Here is a 20690-nt window from a genome sequence, read left to right as displayed (position 1 = left end):
CCAAAGGCATTAAAAGGGTAGAAAATGAAGATGTCAAGTCAAAATTCCTAATGCTTTAATGTAATAGCCCTTTAAGGAAAATTTTCCAGGCTCAGTGAGAAGGATACTTAGAGTAGAAGCTCAATAAATACGTTGAATGAATAAATGGGAGAAAAGAAAAGTACCACTTTATAGCCACCCATTCATGAATTTCAGCCTGTCCCTTACAGATACTTAAATAGGTTTTCAAATTTTATCTTCAGAGGACAAATGGTTTCCTACTTGGAAAAAATACCATACAAGAGGGAAAATGTTAATTACTCGGTAGAGTTGTAAAAGCTTGGTTAAAAGGTAAATAATCTACTTCACCAAAACATACATGTTAAGTATACAACTTTTATATATCAATCACACCTCAATAAAGCTTTTAAAAAAGATAAATAATCTACATCAAAGGGAGCAAAATAAAATGAAGTATCTGTGTAAAAACAATTAAGTGGTTAATCAAAGAATAAACATATTTCAGACTTCTACAATAAATCCTTTATCTCTCTAAAAGTTACCATAGTAAGAAAAAAAAAAGGAAAGAAAATTTAACTTTGGTTTAAAGATCCTGCCCAGTTACCAGATAAAGTCAAAAGTATGCAAATTGACATTAGACTGAAAAGAGTTATGGAACTTTGCTGGTGGTCCAGTGGTTAGGACTCTACCCTTCCAATGCAGGGAGCTGGGTTCGATCCCTGGTGGGAGAACTAAGATCCCATACGTCATAAGGCATGGCCAAATGATTAAAAAAATAAATAATCTTAAAAAAAAAAGGGTCATAATAAAAGGTCAAAGACAAAGGGGGTTTGCAGGGCAGTGAGACTACTCTGTGATACTCTGATGGTAGACACATATTATTAAACGTTTGTCTGAACTCAGAATGTGCATCGCCAGAGTAAACCCTGCTGTGAACTATGGACTCTGGGTGATAATGTGTCAGTGTAAGCCTATGGATGGTAACAAGTGGACCACGCTGGTGGGGGATGTTAGGAGTGGAGGCAGCTGTGCACCTGTGGGAACAGGGTCTACACAGGAAATCTCTGTACTTTCCCCTCAGTTTTGTTGTGACCCTTAAAACTTCCCTAGAAAAAAACTAACAAAAAGTGTATTTTACACTGATGCTGGAGCCCACAAAGGTTGTCACCTGGGTAGTAAATGGATAAAACTTTTTGGGAAAGGAAATCTGAAGAATAAGAGATAAGATTTTTCATGCAGATTCAAATCTAAGAGAAAATGTTGTCTAAGGGACAACAAAGAGAGGAATTGTGGATGCAAAATATTACCAGCTCCTTACAGTGGTAGAAATGTTCTAAAATTAGGTTGTGCTGATGGTTGTACAACTTGGTCTCAGTAAATATGCTGTAATTTACTGACTTCTACACAGAAAGTTTCGAGAGTTTCAGACCTATATATTTTTGGTTCTCTTGACCCTAACTGGGGTTGGGTCCCTAACTAATTAATTCCAGCCCTGACCCTTAAAGACTGAGGCTGGAACTGCTAATGAAAATCTCAGCTGGATCTGGAGGAAATGTTTCTCCTCCCTGAGGTCGTGGAAAAGCAGATGCTCTGCTGGGTCTTAAACGCCCGTGTGAATGGAGCTGATGACCAAGGAGATTCGTGTGATGCCTGGACTTCAGATACTGTCACCGTGTCCCAGAAAAGGGACATTGAACTTCCAGAAAGTCTGCCATCCTGTGGGTTCTCTTATTTAAGATATATGGCTATGGCTATATTTTTTTAATAAATTTATTTTTACTTATTTCTTTGGCCATGCCAAGTCTCGGTTGTGGCATGTGAACTCTTAGTTGCAGCATGTGGAATCTAGTTCCCTGACCAGGGATCGAACCCAGGCCCCCTGCATTGGGAGCACAGAGTCTTAGCCACTGGACCACTAAGGAAGTCCCCTGGCCATACTTTTAAATTGACATCTCCGTTTTCTGAAATGTGTGGGACCCGTGAGTTTTGTTTGTCAAGGCGGAAAGAAAAACATGGACTCTTTCTTCTTCCCTCACATAAGGTGGGAAAAACAAAATAAACCTGTGACTCTCCAACGAAGAATTTGACCTCATTTAAATTAATGTATTAAAGTTCCAGTTTTACAGATGAGGAAACTGAGGCTCAAGTAGGTTAAATCACTTTGCCGCATCACATAGGTTGGGGAATGGCTTTGACCCAGGATTTGAACCCAGCCTGCCTGACCCTGGTCTTTGCTCTTAACTACTAGGCTATGCGCATTATCATTTAATTGTTAAAAACAACTCTAACATGTGGAAACTAAGAAGTGGTGTGACTTGCCCAAGGTCACACAGCCAGTAAGTGGCAAGAGGAGGGTCTAAACCCTTTCCTCATCTGGAACCTAAGCCTGTGGACTTTCCACCTGGCCTGCTGCTGAGCCTCCTCTCCAGCCCACCTGGCCACCCCCGCCCTAGGCTCACCTGCGCTCTTGCCCGAAGAGGCGCTCCACCTCTGTGCGGCCAGGGCTGCGGGTGCGGCCCCCGTTGCTGCCCCCGGGCCCCGGCTCCCTCTGCGCCAGCCTCCTCGTCGGGGGCAGATCGGCCAGCACGGTGTACTCCTCCCTCTCCAAGTTGTGCCTGATCTCCCCTGGGGGTGCCGAGCCCCAGGAGCCCCCCGAGCTGCCCGGCGGAGGTGAGGGTGCCAGGAGTGCTAGGTCACTGGGCGGGTGGCGGGGTGGGGAGGAGGCTCGAGGGGCATCCCGGTGCCCGATGCACACCTGAGGGGGCAGCATTGGGGAACCACGCAGAGAGTCGGTGGAGGGGGCCAGGCTCTCCATACTCGTCCCAGGGGGATCCTGGAAGAAGAGGGAGGGCTCGGGGGGCTGGCGTGGAGGGGACGAGAAGGAAGGTGCGTCGCGGTGCCCAATGCATACCGGTGTGGGGATGGGAGGAGGCTCGTGCAAAGAGTCCATGGAAGGGACCAGGCTCTCTGTGCTGGCTCTGGGGACATCTGGGAACAAGAGGGAGGGCTCGGGAGCTTGGCGGGGTGGGGAGGAGGCCCGGGGTGCATCGCGGTACCCAATGCACACAGATGGGGGGAACTGAGGAGGGTTGTGCTGGGGGGACTGGTTCTCATCATCTGATGTGCCGGGGAGGAAGGGGAAGGGGTCAACATGGGTGTGGCGGGGGGGTGAGGAAGCCCGGGGGGCATCCCGGTGTCCAATGCATACGGCTGGTGGCATATAAGGGGGGTCATGGTGGGGCAATTCACTCTCAGATGCGTGGGGGTCTGGGAAGAAGGGGAAGGGGTCATGCTGTAAATAGCGAGGAGGCGAGGAGGCTCTAGGGGCGTCCCGGTGCCCAATGCACACAGCACAAGGAGGCTGGGGGGGCTCAGAAGAGGTCTGGGGCGCACCATGGGGAGCTGGGTGCAGAGGTGAGGAGGTCCTGGATGCACCGTGGTGGCCTGGGTTATGGGAGGTGGCAGTGGCCCAGAATGGTGAGTTGCGCTGGGTGGGTCCAGAGGAGGACTGGGGTGAGTCCCGCTGAGCTGGTCTAGCAGGAGATGAGGTCTGAGGCCGGTCGCTCTGGGTTGGCCGGAGGGCAATGGATGCCCAGGGAACCTCACTTTGCTTGGAGCGAGATGGGGAAGAGGTTCGGGGGCCATCGCTCTGCGTTGGCCTGAGGGGAAAGGAAGCCCAGGGGATGTCTTTGTTAGTACGGTGGGGAGAGGCATTCCGGGGATTGTTCTGCTGAGAGGAGCGATGGGGAGAGGATACTCTAGGATTGTCTTGTCGGGTGCAGCCCTGACAGGAGGTGCTTCCAGGGTTTTCCTGCCGTGAGGAAGAGGATTTGGGATTGTCCCGTTGGGTACTAGAGGTTTTAGAGTTGTCCCTTTGGGCAGAAGAGCTTCTAGGTGTGTTCTGTTGAATACAAGGTCTGGGGTTGCCCCGCTGGGGAGTACAAGTCGGAACAGAAACTTGAGGGTTATCCTGTTGGGTGTAAGAGGCTCTGGAGGTGTCTTGTTGGGTGGCTCTCGGGGGAGAGGAAACCCGAGGATTATTTCGTTGGGTGGATGAGGTTGTGGGGCTGTCTCGTGAGACAACTCTTGGAGGAGAGGTTGCTCTGGGGGTGTCCCGCTGTGTGGAAGAGGTTTTGGGGGCGTCCTGTTGAGCAGACGAGGTTCTGAGGTTGTCTCGTGGGACAGCTCTAGAGGGGGAGGTTGCTCTGGGGGTGTCCCGCTGTGTGGAAGAGGTCTTGGGGGTGTTCTGTTGGGTGGATGAGATTCTGAGGTTGTCTTGTGCAGCAGCTCTTGAGGGGGAGGTTGCTCTGGGGGTGTTCCTCTGTGTGGAAGAGGTCTTGGGGGCATCCTGTTGGGCGGACGCGGTTCTGAGATTGTCTCGTGGGGCAGCTCTTGAGGGGGAGGTTGCTCTGGGGGTGTCCCGCTGTGTGGAAGAGGTCTTGGGGGTGTCCTGTTGAGTAGGTGAGGTTCCAGCGTTGTCCCGTTGGGTGATTTGGTGGGGAGAGGTGGCTCGGGAGGTCCTGCGTTGTGGGGAAGCAGCCTGGACAGCGTTCCTTGGGGCAGAGCGATGGAGAGAGGAAGCCTGGGAGGTGGCACTTCGAGGACCGCTCTGTGGCGTCGTGGGGGAGGCCAAGGTCGGTGCCAACCGGGGCCGCTCCAAGGAGAAGTATCCGCTTTCTCCCCGGAGCTTGGTCCAGTGCTGTCTGGCGCTTCGGTTCCCACCTCCAGAGCCTAGAGAGAGGAGGCAGGTTCAAGGCAAGGGGAGAGGTCCAGGTGGCTCCCACAGCCTACCTTTCCTGGTCCCCTGGGACAGATGACTGGGGCAGACCCCACACCATCTCCTTGGAGGTCCTCACACACCTCTGTCCCTCGGAGCAAGTCAGACTGCAGGAGGGCTTAGGTGCCCCTCTCAGGCTGAAGTCAGGAATTTGAAATTGAAAACAAGGCGAACTCGGTCAAAGTGGGGTGGGTGCTAGAGCCAAAGGTCACATAGTGACCTTCAGAAAAGAAGCAAACTCTTCAAGACCAGTTTTGAAAACCGCCTCTGTGAGACTAGAGAGGAAGAGCTGGGTCTCATAGCAGCTACCAATAACTTTCCATTTCTGTTCTACTTCCTGCAACTGGATTCCCAGAACTCCCTCCCTCCCTTCCAGTGAGACTCCTGTGTGATAGGTCCAGAAATTTCCTTTTGTAAACTGGCAGCAACAGCCTCACCTGTGGGGGTTGTTAGAGATGCAACTCTCAGCTCCTCCCCCCACCCCGACCAGGCACACTGCATCAGAATTCACATTTTAATAAGATTCCCAGGCCATCTGCACCCACGCCACAGCTGAAGAAGCTTTGATCTAAGGGATTCTCATAACTTCCCTATTCAGTGAGGGATGCCCTCACAAACCCCATCCCAAGGAAGGGGCAGCATGATAGTGGTGTCACCCTCCACCCCCTCAGTCCCTAGGTCCCCAAAATGTGGTAGCCGCCAGCCCTGTGCACGTACGTCCCTGGGTTGGTGCTTCAGAAGAGAAGTAAAGGCTATTGGGGCCTCATCTTGACGGGGCCATGACTGCCTTCATTAAAGGCCATGCTTAAGAGTCCCTCTTTTCTGGGAAGTTCCCTGGTGGCCCAGTGGTTGGGATTTACTGCCTTGGCTCAGGGTTCAGTCTCTGGTGGGGGAACTGAGATCCCACAAGCTGCATGGCTTGGCCAAAAAGAAAAAGGAGTCCCTCTTCTCCTACTTTGAAACTTCTACCTCCTCCACACTCTCTGAGCTGGTATCATTGAACCCTGAGTCTCTAGTACCCTTCAGGGGACTGGAACCATGCACAGAGCGGCACTTGAAGTTTTCATCGTTGGGAATTCCCTGGGGGCTCAGCACTTTCACTGCCAGGGCCCAGGTTCCACCCCTGATGGGGGAACTAGGATCCCAGAAACCAGCAGAGCACTGCCTCCGGGGAGAAAATTTTTTTGCCTGCTGTTGCCTGATGGACTGATGTCCCATGACAGTCCAAATCTGTCAGCTTCTCTCATCTACCTCTTCCCACCTCCCCGCTCTCAGCCTCCCTCCTTTCTCACCTGGATGGTTACAATAGCCCTCCAACATGTACACTCTGGGCACAAGGTCATCATCTACCCAGGGAGATCTTTTCGAAAAGCAAACCTAGCTAGACCACCCTGGCTTACAAGGAGACTGAGAGCTATCTCAGATGGGAGAAAGTTCACATGACATGATGATTAAATGCAATGTGGGATTCTGGATTGGGTCCTGCAACAGAAAAGAGACATTTGTGGGGAAAAAGGTGAATCCAAAGAAAGTCTGTAGTGGGAATTCCCTGGCAGTCCAGTGGCTAAGACGCTACACTCCCAATGCAGAAGGCCCGGGTTCGATCCCTGGTCAGGGAACTAGAGCCACGTGCTGTAGCTAAGAGTTCACATGCCTCAACTAAAAGATTTCGCATGCGGCAACTAAGACCCAGCACAGCCAAATAAACACATAAACATTAAAAACAACAAAGACAGTCTGTAGTTTAGTTAACAGTATTGTTACCAGAGTTAATTTCTTAATTTTGATAATTGGGCTATAATTATGTAAGATGTCAACATTGCAGGAACCCAAGTGAAGGGTATAATCGAAACTCTCTGTACAATCTTTGCAACTATTCTAAAAGTTTTAAAAACAAGCACACAAACCACTTTCAGGGCTCCCAACTGCACTTGGAATAAAACCCAGGCATTTCCCATGGCCTGCAAGGCTCTGCCCACCCCTGCTGGCCTCCGAGGTCCCTGTGGGCAGGGGCCACGCCTTCTCACTTACAGCTATGTCTCCGGTGCCTAGCACACCGTAAGTGAGCAGTAATGTTGCACCACCACCTTCCAGCTCTGAGCTCTGTCTCGTCCTGGAGTCTTCCCGCCCGGTGAGCCTGGGTGCTAGCTGAGATGGCATCTCCCGCCCCTCCCAGAGGCTCACAGGTGATTCAGCACCCCAGCCCCGGTTCCTTCCTTTTCCCCTAATCAGCACATCCTTTGAGCCTGGCCCAACCAAGATCTGACTTCATTCTTGCAGCCCCTTTATTGAGCACACACGGCAGACTATGCAGATGTTCAGGGCATCTGTGTTTTGTCCCTCAGCCAGCCGGGACTTGGCACAGCCTGCTCCATCCAGTGTGTTTGCAAACTGGGAGGAGCCCTAGAGGGATGTCAAAGTGTTCCCAGCATCTCGCACCTGGCTTATTCCTCCCAGGCTGTGGCCTCCTGCTGCAGTTTGGGAGCTTGCCACCAGGTGGACGGTGGTGACTGCCTTTGATCAAGCGGGTCGCATAGTGAGGGTTTCCCCCCACCCCACTACCCTGTGTTTAAGAGCAAGAAAGCAGATGTCTAGTAGAAAATCCCACCACAATCAGGCCGTTCACACTGGGGAGGCACTTCTTCCCACACGCCCTCTCCCCAGGGCCTGAGAGGGCAGGGCAGTGGGGGTGGGGTGCTGACAAGATCTGATGAATGTTTTTAAAAGATGGCTCAGCTGCTGGAGGGAGAATGGACTGTAGGGGCCTGGCAAAACCCGAGACTGAAGGAGGCTCTGGCAACAACCACTAGTTTGATCGGGGAGCAGTGGCAGAGATGGCAAAAAGGAAACATATTTTGGGGTGTATTTTGGAGGTGCTGACCAGAACTGCTGCTGATTGGATATAAAGGGTAAGGAGGGACTTCCGTGGTGGTCCAGTGGCTCAGACTCTGAGCTCCCAATGCAGGGGGCCCGGGTTTAATCCCTGGTCAGGGAACTAAATCCCACATGCCGCAGCTGAAGGATCCTGCATGCTGCAGTGAAGACTGAAGATCCTCTGTGCCGCAAGACCCATGTAGCCAAATAAATAAATAATTTTTTAAAAGAGACCTCATGACAATTCACCTCTAAGCCTTCCATTAAAAGTGTTAGTCACTCAGTCACGTCCAACTCTTTGTGACCCCATGGATTTTTAGCCCACCAGGCTTCTCTGTTCATGGAATTCTCCAGGCAAGAATACTGGAGTGGGTAGCCATTCCCTTCTCCAGGGGATCTTCCCGACCCAGGGATCGAATCTGGGTCCCCTGCATTGCAGGCAAGTTCTTTACTGTCTGAGCCACCAAGGAACCCCTCCATGTGCACCTCCTAAGAGTGAGGATGGTCTGCTTCTGTCATCACACTCAGGAAGTACAGCAAGGATACAATACATACAGTCCACATTCCAACTGCCCTGCTATCCCAATAATGTCTTTCATGCCTCTTTATTTTCCTATCCTGGACCCAAGCCCGGACACACATGGCATTTCGCTTCCCTGACTCTGTAGCCTCTTTTATTCAAGAACAGCTCCCCAGTCCTTTTTGGTCTTTCATGAAGAGTCCTGTCAGTTAGTTTGCAGAATATCCCTCAGTTTGGGTTTGTCTGATATTCTGTCGGGATTAGAGGCAGGCAATGGATTTTTTTTTTTAGCAGCCAAACTGGGAAAAGATGCTGTGTCCTCCCTAGTGCACCATGCGGGGGCACCCAGCCAGTTTGCCCCATGCCAGGATGCTGAGTGGCCACTTGGTTAAGCTGGTGTCTGCCAGATCTCCTCATCCTAAGGGTGCCTTTTCCTTCCGTAATTGATGTGTAATCTGAGGGGTGACACTTTGAGGCCCTGTGAATATCCTGTTCCCCGACAACCCTTCATGCAGGAATTTAGCATCAGCTGGTGATTTGTGCCTGAACCAGTTATTACTACCGTGGCTGCGATAGTCTCTTTAACTGGTTTCTCATCCTGCAGCCTCACCCTGCATTCTTTGCATCCTTGCCCTAGTGAAACTCTTTCGAGGCTCAGGATCAATGACATCACTCCCCTTCTCAAAAACCTTCCGTGGCTCCCTACTACTTAAAGGAGAAAGTCCAGGGACTTTTCTGGTGGTCCAGTGATTAAGAATCTGCCTTGCAACGCAGGGGATATGGGATCAATCCCTGGTCCAGCAACTGATATCCCACATGCCTTGGAGTAACTAAGCTTGCATGCCGCAACTCCTGAAGCTGCTTGCCACAACTAGAGAGTCCGTGCACCACAACGAAAGATCCTGCATGACAACGCAATGAAGAACCCACGTGCTGCAACTAAGACCCAACACAATCAGATAAATAAAAAAGAAAGAAAAAATAAAGAAAGACATAGAGACACTTTAAAAAAAAGAGAGAAGAGAAAGTCCAAACCCCTTGGCTCGACTCGAGGCCCTGCATGGTTTGGCCCAACTATACACCCCCCTCTTTGCTGAAGCTGTACATACCAGGATACTCCCTCGTCACACTCCTAGCCTGTACTCAGCAGTTTTCTCAACTAGACCATCACGTCCAGAACGCGTTCCTCTGAGTCCTTCCCTGGCTGGAATGAAGCTCTTTCTGCTCTGCCTCTGTCCCTGTAGCTGTTTCTGCTCTTCCTGTGTCCTGGGTTTCTGTTCGTCATCTCCTGTCTGTTTGCTTTACTGAATGATGAGCTTTCTGGGACAGAGACCATGTCTATTTCCCCTTGAACACCCAAGGTGTCTAGCATAAGGTCTTACACACAGTTAGTGCTCACGTGTTTGATGTCTGACTGCTACAGGAGCCGTGGGAAGCCCAGACTGCCCCGTGGGGTTAGAACATGGATGCCCCATCTCACTTTTCCAAATCCTCGTGATGCTGAAGACACAGGCCCGGAGGCAACACAGTGCAGTAATGATGGAGGGCCCAGCATCTTGGGTTCACATACCAGTGAGATGCTGACCAATGTCACAGGCATCAGTGGGCTTGGCCTGACCAGCGTCTTTTGTTTTTCTATGGAAATATCACCTTAACTGCCTCCAGGCCATCTCCTCTCCCTGACTCTCAGACCATGAGGTTTGCACAGGGGGCTGATCCCATCCCTGGTCACCAGTTTGGGCACAAGAACCATGCTGGGTCCCAGGGAGAACCCTTCCTGGGACCGCAGCTACATCTATAGGGAAGATTGTACCTTTTTACTGTAGGAGCTGAAAATGAGGTAGGATACAACCTGCCACTGCTGCTGCTCAGCATGTCATCATCAGGGGAGGATCTGGCTGAAAATGAAGCCAACACAGAAGAAAACAGAGCAGAGACCAGATTTCTGATGCTGTCTGAACACCTGGATCCAGCCAAACCTGAAGTCATTCCCTTAGACTTTCACTCAGTCAGTTTCTGTCACTTGCAACCTGACCCACCAGTTGTGAGATGATGTATTTAAAGCAAGTTGCATGGCACATTATGTTTGCTTCATAATTATACGGGAACTGTTACTGTTATTGACAAGCTGTCAAAATAAGGTGTATCCAGGGGCCCATGTGGCCAGAGACCTGGCCATCTGATTCCCAGTTCCTAGGCCATCACCACACCTGCGGTCACAGGGACCAACCTGGCTTGGAAGAAGGTACTTACCCTCCTTTTTCTGGCCTGCAGTGTCTCCTCCTCCCACACGGGACCGGGTGAGAAGAGGAGGAGCCTTGCGGGCACTGTCAGCCCTTGGCCCCTCCTGCAACTTCCGTGGGATCATCACGGTGAAGTTGTCCCCACTGGGGGCCTCCTCCCGTCTCTCAACAGTGTCCCAGTCCTGCCAGAGAAGGGGAGGAGAAAGTCTGTTTGGAGAGCAAAAAGAGAGAGAGCCCAGGGCCTGCACTCACCATGTGAGATGGGTAGATGGAAGGGAAAGGAACTGACATTGAAAGAGCGGCTGCTGTATACTCAGGACTGTGCTAGGATCTTCAATCAACCCGGTGTGGTAGGTACGTCTGTTGAGGCTAAGACCTTGCCCAAAGTCACACAGCTGGGAAATGGTTTATATGGGGGGAGACTTGTACCCAGGGGAGTCAGACCCCATGTGGTAGGAGGGCCTTGGTATAGGGGCCCCACCTCAGAGACATTCCAGAGTCCCCAGAGAAGTAGGTGTGTTCAAACTCTAGCCCCACCACTTCCCAGATGTGTGGCCTCAAGTAATGAGATCTCTTCTCTGAAACTCAGATTTCCTGCCCCAAGTTAGGGCCATGAAAGTCTCTACCCCAGAGTGGGATGGTAAGACTTCCCAAGACACTGCCCATGGGCTGGGATGTTTTATTCTGAATCTTATCACTTTCCCTTAGGTTCTCATGGATAGCTTGCCTCTTGTGGCCCAGGACAGACCTTTGAGGGTTGAATGTCCCAGGAAGTTCCCCTGAGTCTCCTCTTTTCCTGGCTAAATGGCCCCCCACCCTGCCCTTGCCAGGCCCCCCAGCCTGCTCCCTTTCCTCTGATCCCCGGAGATCTATGCCAGGGCTGGTTATGGGGTTGAGCAGTGTGTGACCAGGGCAGGGCCCAGGGCCAGTCTCACTCTTGCTCTGGGTACCACACCCAACATCCCAGCCTCTGTGAACTGAGAGATTTTGGCAGCCGGAGCCCATTGGTGATTCACCGGGAGCTCCCCCCGTCAGCTGAAATGCCTGCTTCCATCTTGTCATAGCCAGACCTTCGGCCCCCTGGGCTGGCCCTGCAGAGTCCCCGCCTCTCCATGGTCAGCCCAATATGCTGCCTAAGTCTGCAGAGGACCTGGGCTCTCTTCCCTGGTGTGAGAGGCTCAGCCCTGTCTGGAGGTTTGGGTGGGGTCCCAGGGCTGGTCCAGGGATGACACCTGCTCTTGCCCTGGCCTCCCGCCCCCATCTCACCACCAACGACGAGTCGCTGGTATCATCAGGGGCTTCACAGTCAGGACTGGCGCTGGTGCCAGAGTCGGGGCTCTCGTTGAAGCTGCCACACGGGGAGGAGGCCAGGCCCTCCAGGTAGGGAGCTGCCTCAGGTTCCCGGCTCCTGGAGGCAGCTGTGAAGCCCTCTGCCAGGAGCCCTGTTGGTGGGCCTCTGGGAGAGGAGACAGACTCATGACTTTTTCCCTCAAAGTAATAGGAATTAAGGAGTAACACCCCACCACCGCTCAGGTACACACACAGCCCATGTTTGGGTGGAGGAGGGAGCTAACACCAAGGGCTGTCTATGCTCCGCCCTTCACAGGGCCTATCTTGTTTAGCTCCAAAAGCCTCCATTTTAAGTGAATGCAATGATTCCCATTTTACAGATGAAGAAACTGAGGCTCACAGAAGTCAAGGGACTGGACAAGGTCACAGAGCTAGGAAAAGGCAGAAAAGCATTGTGACTCAGGGCTGTGGCCCCAGCCCCAACCATGTCCCTGGAGCAGAAGAGAGAACCCCAAGCTTGGTAAGACTAAGAAGAGAGAATAGTGCTGAGCTAATGGGGGACTCTGAGGGGCAGTGACAGGGCCACCAGTCTGGATACCAGGGAGGGGGCTGTAGTAAAGAAGCCAGTAGGTTAGAGCTGGCTTTATCCCCAAAGAGTGACCCACAGATGGGCCTGTGAGATAGAAAAGGGTGATGACCCTTAAAAGAAGCCTGTGATCAAATAAGTTTGAAATATATTATATACTTCTCCTACCTTCCCCACCCAAAAGCACAACGCATGCTAGCATACTAAAACCTCTAAATCCTGCAAAAAAAAAGATATTCAAATTCGTTTATCCCAGACTTTCTGAAACATTTGAATTCAGAGCTGCTTGTTTTTAAATAATGCCTACCCAAGAGGAACACATGGTCCCAAAACAATGCTTATGTGATTCAATAACTCTTTAAAAAAAAACAAAAACAGGGAAACTGAGGTACAAAAAGAGGCCAAAACTTGCTTTTAAGTTCCCACAGCCCATCGGGGAGGGAACTGAAGCTAGAACTCAGGTTTCTAGACTCTCAGCCATGCCCTCCAAGGCACCATGGCCCCAAAGAGGGACTTCAGTCCAACTGAGGCCCCGGAGTGGAGACAGCCTGGAGCAGTGCATGGTCAGGTAGGTGCGTGATAACAAGTGCCCCTGGGTGCGAGACTGTTTAATCTTTTAAAGCAAAAGGAACCAGGAAATGTGAGCAGGCTCTGGGCCATGCCCACACAGGGCGGGTACACAGCTGCTCCATCCCCCAAAGGAATGTGCCCACTGCTCCTGTGCCCAGGCCAAGTGGACGGACCATGTGACCCACGCCAGCAGCCATCACAGGCAGAGGCTGCCATCATGAAGGGGTGTGGGGTGGAATGGGTGAGGGCATCCTACCCCGGGAACCCCTCCTCAGGCCCCAGGGTCCTACCCACCTCTCGGGCTCTGGCCCACGGCCCGGACCCACCACAGACTGGCAGCTGGAGTTCAGGGTGCTGAGCGGGTCCTCAGGGGCAGGCCGGCGGTGGGGCAGGTCGCAGTAGGGCACCTCAGCACTCACAGGCCTCCCAGGCTCCTAAAACGAAATTGGAGAGGAGGCAGCTCACAGCCCACGTGGGGGCTCCCCTCCCCCTGTGCAGCCCCTCCCCCCACCAGGCAGTGTGGAAGTCTCCAGACAGCTCCTCGGGGATCTCTGCTTCTCAAGGAAAGCTGTCCATCAGACTGGAAGTGCCCCTGGGGACCCAAGCTAGGGACTGGAGAGGTACAGGGTGTGTGCATGCGCACATGTGTATAGGTATGTGTTCGTGTAAATTCCTGTGATGTGTGCAAGGATTCACATGTGCACATATGTGTCCATGACCAGTGGGTACGCTGGTGCATCTGTTTGCAGAGTGCATATACATTTGTTTATATGTGTTTATAAACACACGCATCAACATACCCACTCGACTTGTGTACACAAGCAACCCTGTGTGTGTTGGCACACATGTGTGAGTGTGTGCCTGAGGATGTGAAGCACACAAAAGGATCCCAAAGGGTCTCTGTCACCGAGAGACATGGATGAGGACCGAGGGGGAGGGGGAGGATCAAGTTGGCCCGGAGAATGTAGGAAAATGTCTAAGGGAGGAAGAGATAGGAAAGGAGACCTTGGAGAAAAGGAGAGATACGCCCTCCAAAAGGAGAGTCTAGGGCTCCAGGGCTGGAAAGTCAAGGTCCCAGGAGTGGGGGTAGGGCCCCTGAGCTGACTGCCAGCTCCTTGCTGCCTCCAGCCTTGAGCAGGGCCACACCTGCGAAGGCAGGTGCTGGGCTCACCCGGGGGGAACGGCTGCTCACCTCTGGGATGGCCCCCCCATTTTTCCCCACCTCCTGGGGTGGCAGGGCCCTCCCTCGGTAGGGGGGACAGCGGCTGTGGCACTCTGCACCCCGCCTCCTCTCGGGTTACCTGGGCAGCGGGCTCCGGCGGTGGCGGCTGTCGGCTCTCAGCACCTTCGTCCCCGGGGGGCTCCGGCTCAGGCCCCCGCGCTGCCGCCCTCCCAGGCCCCGACTCTGGGCCATGGTGGCGGCGGCCGAGGCAGCGGAAACCTTAGAGGGCCCGGCTGCGGGAGCAGGGGCCCCTCATTACTGTTTCATAAGCCGGGGCCCAGCCAAGAACAATGCAGGACATGAAACCGCAGGAACCCGATCCTCGCGGCTCACCTGAGAGCAGGGGCCAGGCAGGGGGGCCTGGGCACGGGCTCCCTGGGGACCCTGGAGCCCAGAACCAGGGTGGAGGCCACAGCTGGGCTGTAGCCCCAGGGTGGGCACAGAGTCTCCGGGTTCCAGGGAGGCCACCCCTTGGGGACCTGGGCAGTGTCAAGGAGTGGGCTGGAGTGTCTGCCGAGCCAAGCGGAGCCAGAGAATGCCCAGCTAAGTTCAGTTTCACCCCCTGCCCCAGAGCCAGATTCTGATCAGCGCCCGGTGGCAGGAGGTGTCAGAACTGCAGCCCAGCCTGGCGCCTTGGCTGCCCTGGGGACCTTGCCACGTGAATGAAGAAGGAGCAGCTCTCTGAGAAACATCAAAGGGTCCCAGCTGGGGCCACCAGGACCCCCAGTTTGTCATGGTACCTGCTCCCTGCTTTTACCTCCAGCCCCATCACTACCCCTCACCAGCACGAGTAGGCCCAGAAGCTAGTCTCGAGCTCTGATTTTTTCCTGTCTGGCGGGTCAGCACGGGCTCTGGCCTCAGACAGACATCAGGCCCAATCCTGGTGCCTCCGCTTCCCGGCTGAGTGACCTCGGCCTAGTGACTTCCCTCTCTGAGCCCAGTTTGCTCATCTATAAAGTGGAGATAATTAATGGACCCACCTCCTAGGGGTGTTATGAGAATTAAATCAGTTAATATATGTGTAAAAGGCTTATAACACTGCCTGGTCTGTACATATTAAATATCATAAACAATGTTAAAACATTCAATGGAATTTTATTAGCATTAAATCAATGATATGTTAAATACACTTAAGAATAGATGCATTGAAAAGGAATGTGTGGAGTCTGACATACAGCAAGACCCTCCCACTTAGCCCCTCACCCCTCCATCCAGAACCTGGCCATGACCTAGTCAAGACTGTGTGATTTCCAGGGATAAGCCCTCCAGCACCTCTCAGCCTGGGAGACTCAGCTGAGAGCAGAGCAGAGATGCACCCAGAACCCAGGAGCCTAGGGGAGCTAAAGCAAGATTCTGGGAAAGGGTTGCTCTGAGGCCGTTTCTGCATTTCCTTTAAAAAAAAAAAAATTTCTCTATTTTATTTTAATGTATCTATTTTTGGTTGTGCCCCGTGGCATATGGGATCTTTAGTTCTCCACCACGGATCAGACGCCATGCCTCCTGTTTTGGAAGCTTGGTGTCTTAACCATTGGACTTCCAGGGGAGTCCCTGCATTTTCTAACATAGGTGAAGACGTCAGAACTGGCTCTAACCCCAGGTGATACATTCATCAGGCCCCTCAGGGATGAGTTTGCTCCACAGTGTAATTAAGGATCCAGCTGGGAAATGCACAGCTCCATCCAGGCCGGGGGGTGCTTTTTTAACACAAAGATTTTGTGACTCCACATGTTTGAACCTGTTCATCTGTGAATAGGGCTTTCATCAGTGCTAGATCCTGATGACTTGAAAGCTTCTCTCCTCCACTGAGTCTGGCTCCTGAACTGGTTATAGTAAGCAAACGCCCCTCATCCTCACTGTGTCCCCCAGGCACCTCGCACTCACCACACTAAACAACTCCAAACAAACCTCTTATCCCAGGAACCCTGCCTCAGGAAATAACTTAGCAGTCAGCCATGTTCTGGCCCTTCACGTTACTCAGTGACCAAATCCTTTACATTCTCCTATTCAGTTAGTTTTGAAATGTGTCCATTTGTCTACATCCCCAAATACCCATCATCTCTGATATGAGTAATTGCACCTTTTCCTCTTTGGTCACCTGGTTCACTCACACTCTCTGCTGTCCATTCACTGTCCTGCAGTCAGAGTGACTTTTGAAAATGCAAATCTAATCACATCACTCCCGTGTTTAAAATCTTTAGTGGTTCCCCATGCCCCTCAGGGAAAAGTCTAACGTCCTCACAAAGCTGGTGAGACCTCGCCCCCCACCCCATTCTCCATCCTTGGCTTCTCTCCTTCTCAAGTGTGCCTCCTACTTTCTGCCTCAGGGCCTTTGCACATACTGTTCCCTCCTCTTCCCCCAACTTCACTGGCCTCATAGTCCTCACCAAGCAGCTAAAATATAATTTCTTTGGAGTAACATTCCCCAATACCCTACCATTTACCCTCATGCCACTTGCTGTTCCTTTACAACATTTATCACAGCCATGATCAACTACCTGCATGATTCCTTTGTCTACATTTCTCTTGCTGGACTACAAACCTCATGACCAGAAACTCTGTTCTATTTAGCATTGTTTCCCCCAAATAAAGCATAATGCCCGGCATATTTTAAGCACCTCTTCAGCACTTTCTTGGCAGTACAGTACTTAAGACTCTGTGCTTCCACTGCAAGGGGAGAGGGTTTGATTCCTGGTCAGGAAACTAAGATCCCACATGCCACGTGGTACATCCATAAAATTAAAAAAGAAGAAGAAGAAGAAAAGCACCTCTTCAATACATGTGAACACACAAGGTGGCCCAAGGTCTCATCTGGGAAAGGGTGGGGCTGAGACTAGCACTCAGATGTGTCTGAACCCAGGTTCCTTCTCCTGTTCCAAGTTTGCCATCCCCCCACCCACTGGGAGAAGGTCGTCTGCAGGGGAGACGGACTCACAGATGCTTTCAGGCATCTGCTTCCTGAACTTGGGGGTGAGGGTTGGGGAGCTATTTTTGGCAGTGTCAGGACAGGTAGAAAAGAATCTCCCAGGTTTATTTTTCTAGTTGGGAAGGTGGAAGAAAGGAAACGAGTGTGTACTGAATTAGCCACATGTGACTTGGGCTATGCAGGGCCGGATGCCCTGAGGGAAAGGATTTGTTGCCCCATTTTACCCATCAGGAGAGGGAAACCAGAGAGGTCAATGACTCATGGTCACACAGCAGGTGAATGGCAAACTAGGACTGGAACTCTGGTCTGCCTGGCTCCAAAGCTGAATAGCAACTCCCTTATAATGACCACTTCTCAGAGCCTAACCCTTGCATGGAGACGGCCACCAGGCTCAAGAGGGGCACTGGGAATGGCGGGGTCATTAGGAGGTCAACGTCAAGCACTCTTGAAGAGTCACAGTCCCATGCTTCTCATAGTCCCAGGTTTACACGGACCAGGGCTGAGCCTAAAACGTCATCCATCATGAAGTGAGAAAATGCCTCCCCTTTCACTCCTCCAGTACCTTGAAGGAGAAAGTCTCCAGTGGGTATGGGGTATCTATAATGCCTAACACCTACCAATCTCCCTTTTTAACAGAGAGACAGCAGGACCCAGGCTCGGAACCCCTTTTTAAAAAAAATTTTTGGTCACCCTACTTGGCATGTGGGATCTTAGTTCCCCGACCAGAGATCAAACCATCACCCTTTGCAGAGGAAGCACAGAGTCTTAACCACAAGACTGCTGGGGAAGTCCCAAGCTCAGAGCCTTTAGCCTATGACAATACTTCCTGGTTAGAATTTAATGACATTTCTGACTTTCTTTTTCCTTTTCCTTTCTTTCCTTTTAACCTTCTATATGAAAGACATGATCCTAGTTTTCTATTTGTGGTGGTGATGTAAACTTTTGTTTAAGTATAAGTTTAAAAAAGGGCATGGATTTAAAGAATAATACAGCAAGTAATGGGCTTCCCAGGTAGCGTTAGTGGTAAAGAACACGCCTGCCAATGCAGGAGACATAAAAGACGCAGACTCAATTCCTGGGTCTTCTAGGGGAAGATCCCCTAGAGGAGAGCACGACAACCCAGTCCAGTATTCTTGCCTGGAAAATCCCCATGGACAGAGGAGCCTGGTGAGCTACAGTCCACAGAGTCGCTAAGAGTCGGACACAACTGAAGCGACTTAACATACATGCACAGCAAGAAATAGGTTATATGAGGCTTGGCGAAAAATGATAAGAGCAGGAGGAGAATGACTGGCATTTGGGAAACATTAATGTGGTCCCACCGCCTCATTGTACAGATTGGGAAAACTGAGGTTCTGCCCACAGTGAAGGTCAGTGTCTGGGTTCAGCTGCAAGTTAGTGGCCCGGCCAAGCACCCACATCATAGACGCCCTTGTCCCAAACCACCCCAACCACTCCGGGAAGCCTACCCACCTGGTGCCTTGCTCTGTGGCCCTCCTCAGGGTGGCAGCAGTCCTGACAGCAGCTCTGGGCCAGCACATCAGCTTCAAAGTGTTCGAAGGGGGCATTTCCAGCCACCCCCTCCATATCAGTTGAGTCAGGCCAAGGCAGCTCCTTCAGTCCGATGGTGGGGCCTGGGAAGAATGGCAGCAGGAGGCAAAGACCAGCTGACCTGAACTCCAGCCCCAGTTTAATCCCAGACAGCCAAGGACCAAGGAAATGAGGTTATCCATCAATTCTTTCATCTGTTCATTTATTCACTCAACAAACATTCACTAAGCACCTCCTAAGCACCAGGCACTCTGCCAAGCATTTGACATGTGATTTCTACTCATTACTGCAGTGTTGCTCGAAGTGTATTTTGAGGACCCTGCGTTAGACTCAGCTGAGCTGCTCATAAAATGCATATTCCCAGTTCCTTCCCTGATCCACCCATTCAGAATCTCTGGAGATAAGGCACTTACACAAGGCATTTATACAGTGCATTTTATACAAGTCTCCTAGATGATTCCAATGCACCCCAACGCTTCAGTGCCCTTGCCTTACAGTTAAAACACATTGTAGATAAAATGAATGCCAATTTCAGATGAGGCAGCTAAGTCTCACAGAGATCCCATAACTCGCTTAAAGTCCCAGTGGCTGAACTGGATTCAAACCCAGGCTGTGTGTCTCCCCGAACTCTCAGAGGTGGGCATGAGGGACACTGGATCACACTGTCCACTCACACAGATCCCTTAGGAAACCCCGGGAAGAGAGGCAAGTGGCTAGCCAGGTATTTTCAGAGTTGAGGACAAAATCATGGATGAAAGCAAACAACATAAGGTCACACAGCAAGTCTGGCAGAGCTCAGCCGAAGAGAAACCCTGATGTTGTGAGGAGCACCCGGCTTTCCCCATTGGGCTCCACTGAGGGCTCCAACCCCCTGCCCTGGGGGGTCCTAGGGAGCCTCGCTAGAAGAGTGTGACTTGAAGATGCTCTTCTCCCATCAAGGGGGGTGGAGTGTGAGCAATCCATATCCCCAAGCACACATGCACCTTACCGTGCCCCTAGTTCAGCAGCTCATACCTGTCAAGTTTCCTCCAAAGTGTCCCAGGGGATCTGGCCTTAGTTGCCAATCTCAACGGAGAGATGGGGGATTTCACATCCTCCCCTGGGGCAACCAGGGAGAAGATTCCTGGCTCCTTGACCATCAGACCTGGGGAAGTAGATGGGCACTGAGGGGGCTAGGGAGCACCCACTGGCCCTCCGGTAGCCCCGGGGTCTCTAATCCACCCAGGGCCGTTATCTCTCCTTTCCTTCCCTGCTCCCAGTGGTGGCGGGTGGGGGGGACGCATCGGTCTTGCCTAGTCTGGGCGGTTCCTTCTTGATCCCACCACATAAAGGAGCCTCAGACGAGAACGCTGCTTATTTCCCTGCGGGCGAGTGTGGGGTGCTCAACTACACGTGCCCTTCACCGATACCGCTTCCTGCTCCTACCCCCAACCAATTAAGAACCCTTCTCTAAAATGCACTTTAGGTGTGGATACAATGAGAAACCTTCAGCGGACATACATGCCCCACCCGGAGAATGGATCCCTGGACCTCTCTCCATCCAGCTAGTCAGACAGTTCCTCCCCGTGTCCCTCACTCCTCTACCCTTCCTCACTACCCTCCCCTCCCTTCCCACCTTTCCGCTCGCGGTACTAACCTCGGCTCGGGTTTCCACACACAGTGGGTGCCGGGGTGGGGTGCCAAGGGTCACAGCCTCTCTATTTTAACAATGAATCAGAACGTTGCCCGGGCGGCGGGCGAAGACCACGCCCCTGCCTCTCTCTCATAGGTTCTCCCTAAGTGCTTCATTTACATGAAGGGCCTGGGATTGGACAACCCGAGGGAAAGGGGCGGGGCGGAGGCGGGCGGAGGCGGGCGGAGGCGGGCGGAGCCCAGATGCCTCCGAGTGCGGGACCCGCCGCACGTTTAGCCTGAGCCGCCGCGTCAGGGTTCCCAGGGGGCTCTCGGGACGGCTGGCACTGGCGAGTCTGGATCTTTCTAATCTCTTTTCCCTTCGGTTCATTCCCGCCGCAGTTCCCTAGTCTGGCTTTAGCCCATAGCTTGGGCTAGAGACTTAATCTCTCAGTGCCTCAATTTTCTAATCTATAAAATGGAAGTATTAGTAGTAGTAACTGTTGAGGATGAAATGAAAAGC

General features: G+C 52.1%; 2 protein-coding genes across 3 annotated transcripts in view; both read right to left on the bottom strand.

The window, feature by feature from the left end:
* The window catches only part of LOC145545463 (TRIO and F-actin-binding protein-like), a 41571-nt gene extending 38607 nt beyond the window's left edge, over positions 1 to 2964 (bottom strand). The window contains exon 1 of one of the 2 annotated variants that reach the window (XM_081590005.1): positions 2460 to 2964. In XM_081590005.1, the coding sequence (XP_081446131.1) occupies positions 2460 to 2950 (491 nt within the window). In that variant the 5' untranslated portion in view covers positions 2951 to 2964. The remainder of the gene's footprint in view (positions 1 to 2459) is intronic. The other variant, XM_081590004.1, reaches the window with a different exon arrangement.
* A 1223-nt stretch (positions 2965 to 4187) lies between these two features.
* On the bottom strand, positions 4188 to 20242 carry LOC145545732 (TRIO and F-actin-binding protein-like). Its single transcript, XM_081590530.1, has 7 exons — positions 20193 to 20242; positions 18479 to 18639; positions 13155 to 13294; positions 11681 to 11870; positions 10425 to 10596; positions 4597 to 4731; positions 4188 to 4450 (listed from the first exon to the last, which is right to left on the bottom strand). The coding sequence occupies exons 2-7, from the start codon at positions 18590 to 18592 to the stop codon at positions 4188 to 4190; spliced, it is 1014 nt and encodes a 337-aa protein (XP_081446656.1). The 5' UTR covers positions 18593 to 18639; positions 20193 to 20242.
* Between the last annotated feature and the right edge of the window lie 448 nt (positions 20243 to 20690).

This window comes from Giraffa tippelskirchi, chromosome 4 (assembly GCF_054371585.1).
Source record: "Giraffa tippelskirchi isolate mGirTip1 chromosome 4, T2T-mGirTip1v1.2.pri, whole genome shotgun sequence".
NCBI lineage: Eukaryota > Metazoa > Chordata > Mammalia > Artiodactyla > Giraffidae > Giraffa > Giraffa tippelskirchi.
This window is presented reverse-complemented; position numbering and strand designations above follow the sequence as displayed.

What these genes read in the sequence shown, in the direction of transcription:
- LOC145545732 (XM_081590530.1), bottom strand. Translation starts at nt 18,592, where the DNA reads ATGGAGGGGGTGGCTGGAAATGCCCCCTTCGAACACTTTGAAGCTGAT. An exon ending in GCCACAGAGCAAGGCACCAG is followed by an intron (nt 13,295 to 18,478) that starts GTGGGTAGGCTT and finishes ATTTCGTTTTAG; the next exon opens with GAGCCTGGGAGGCCTGTGAG. An exon ending in CCAGCGACTCGTCGTTGGTG is followed by an intron (nt 10,597 to 11,680) that starts GTGAGATGGGGG and finishes CTTCTCTGGCAG; the next exon opens with GACTGGGACACTGTTGAGAG.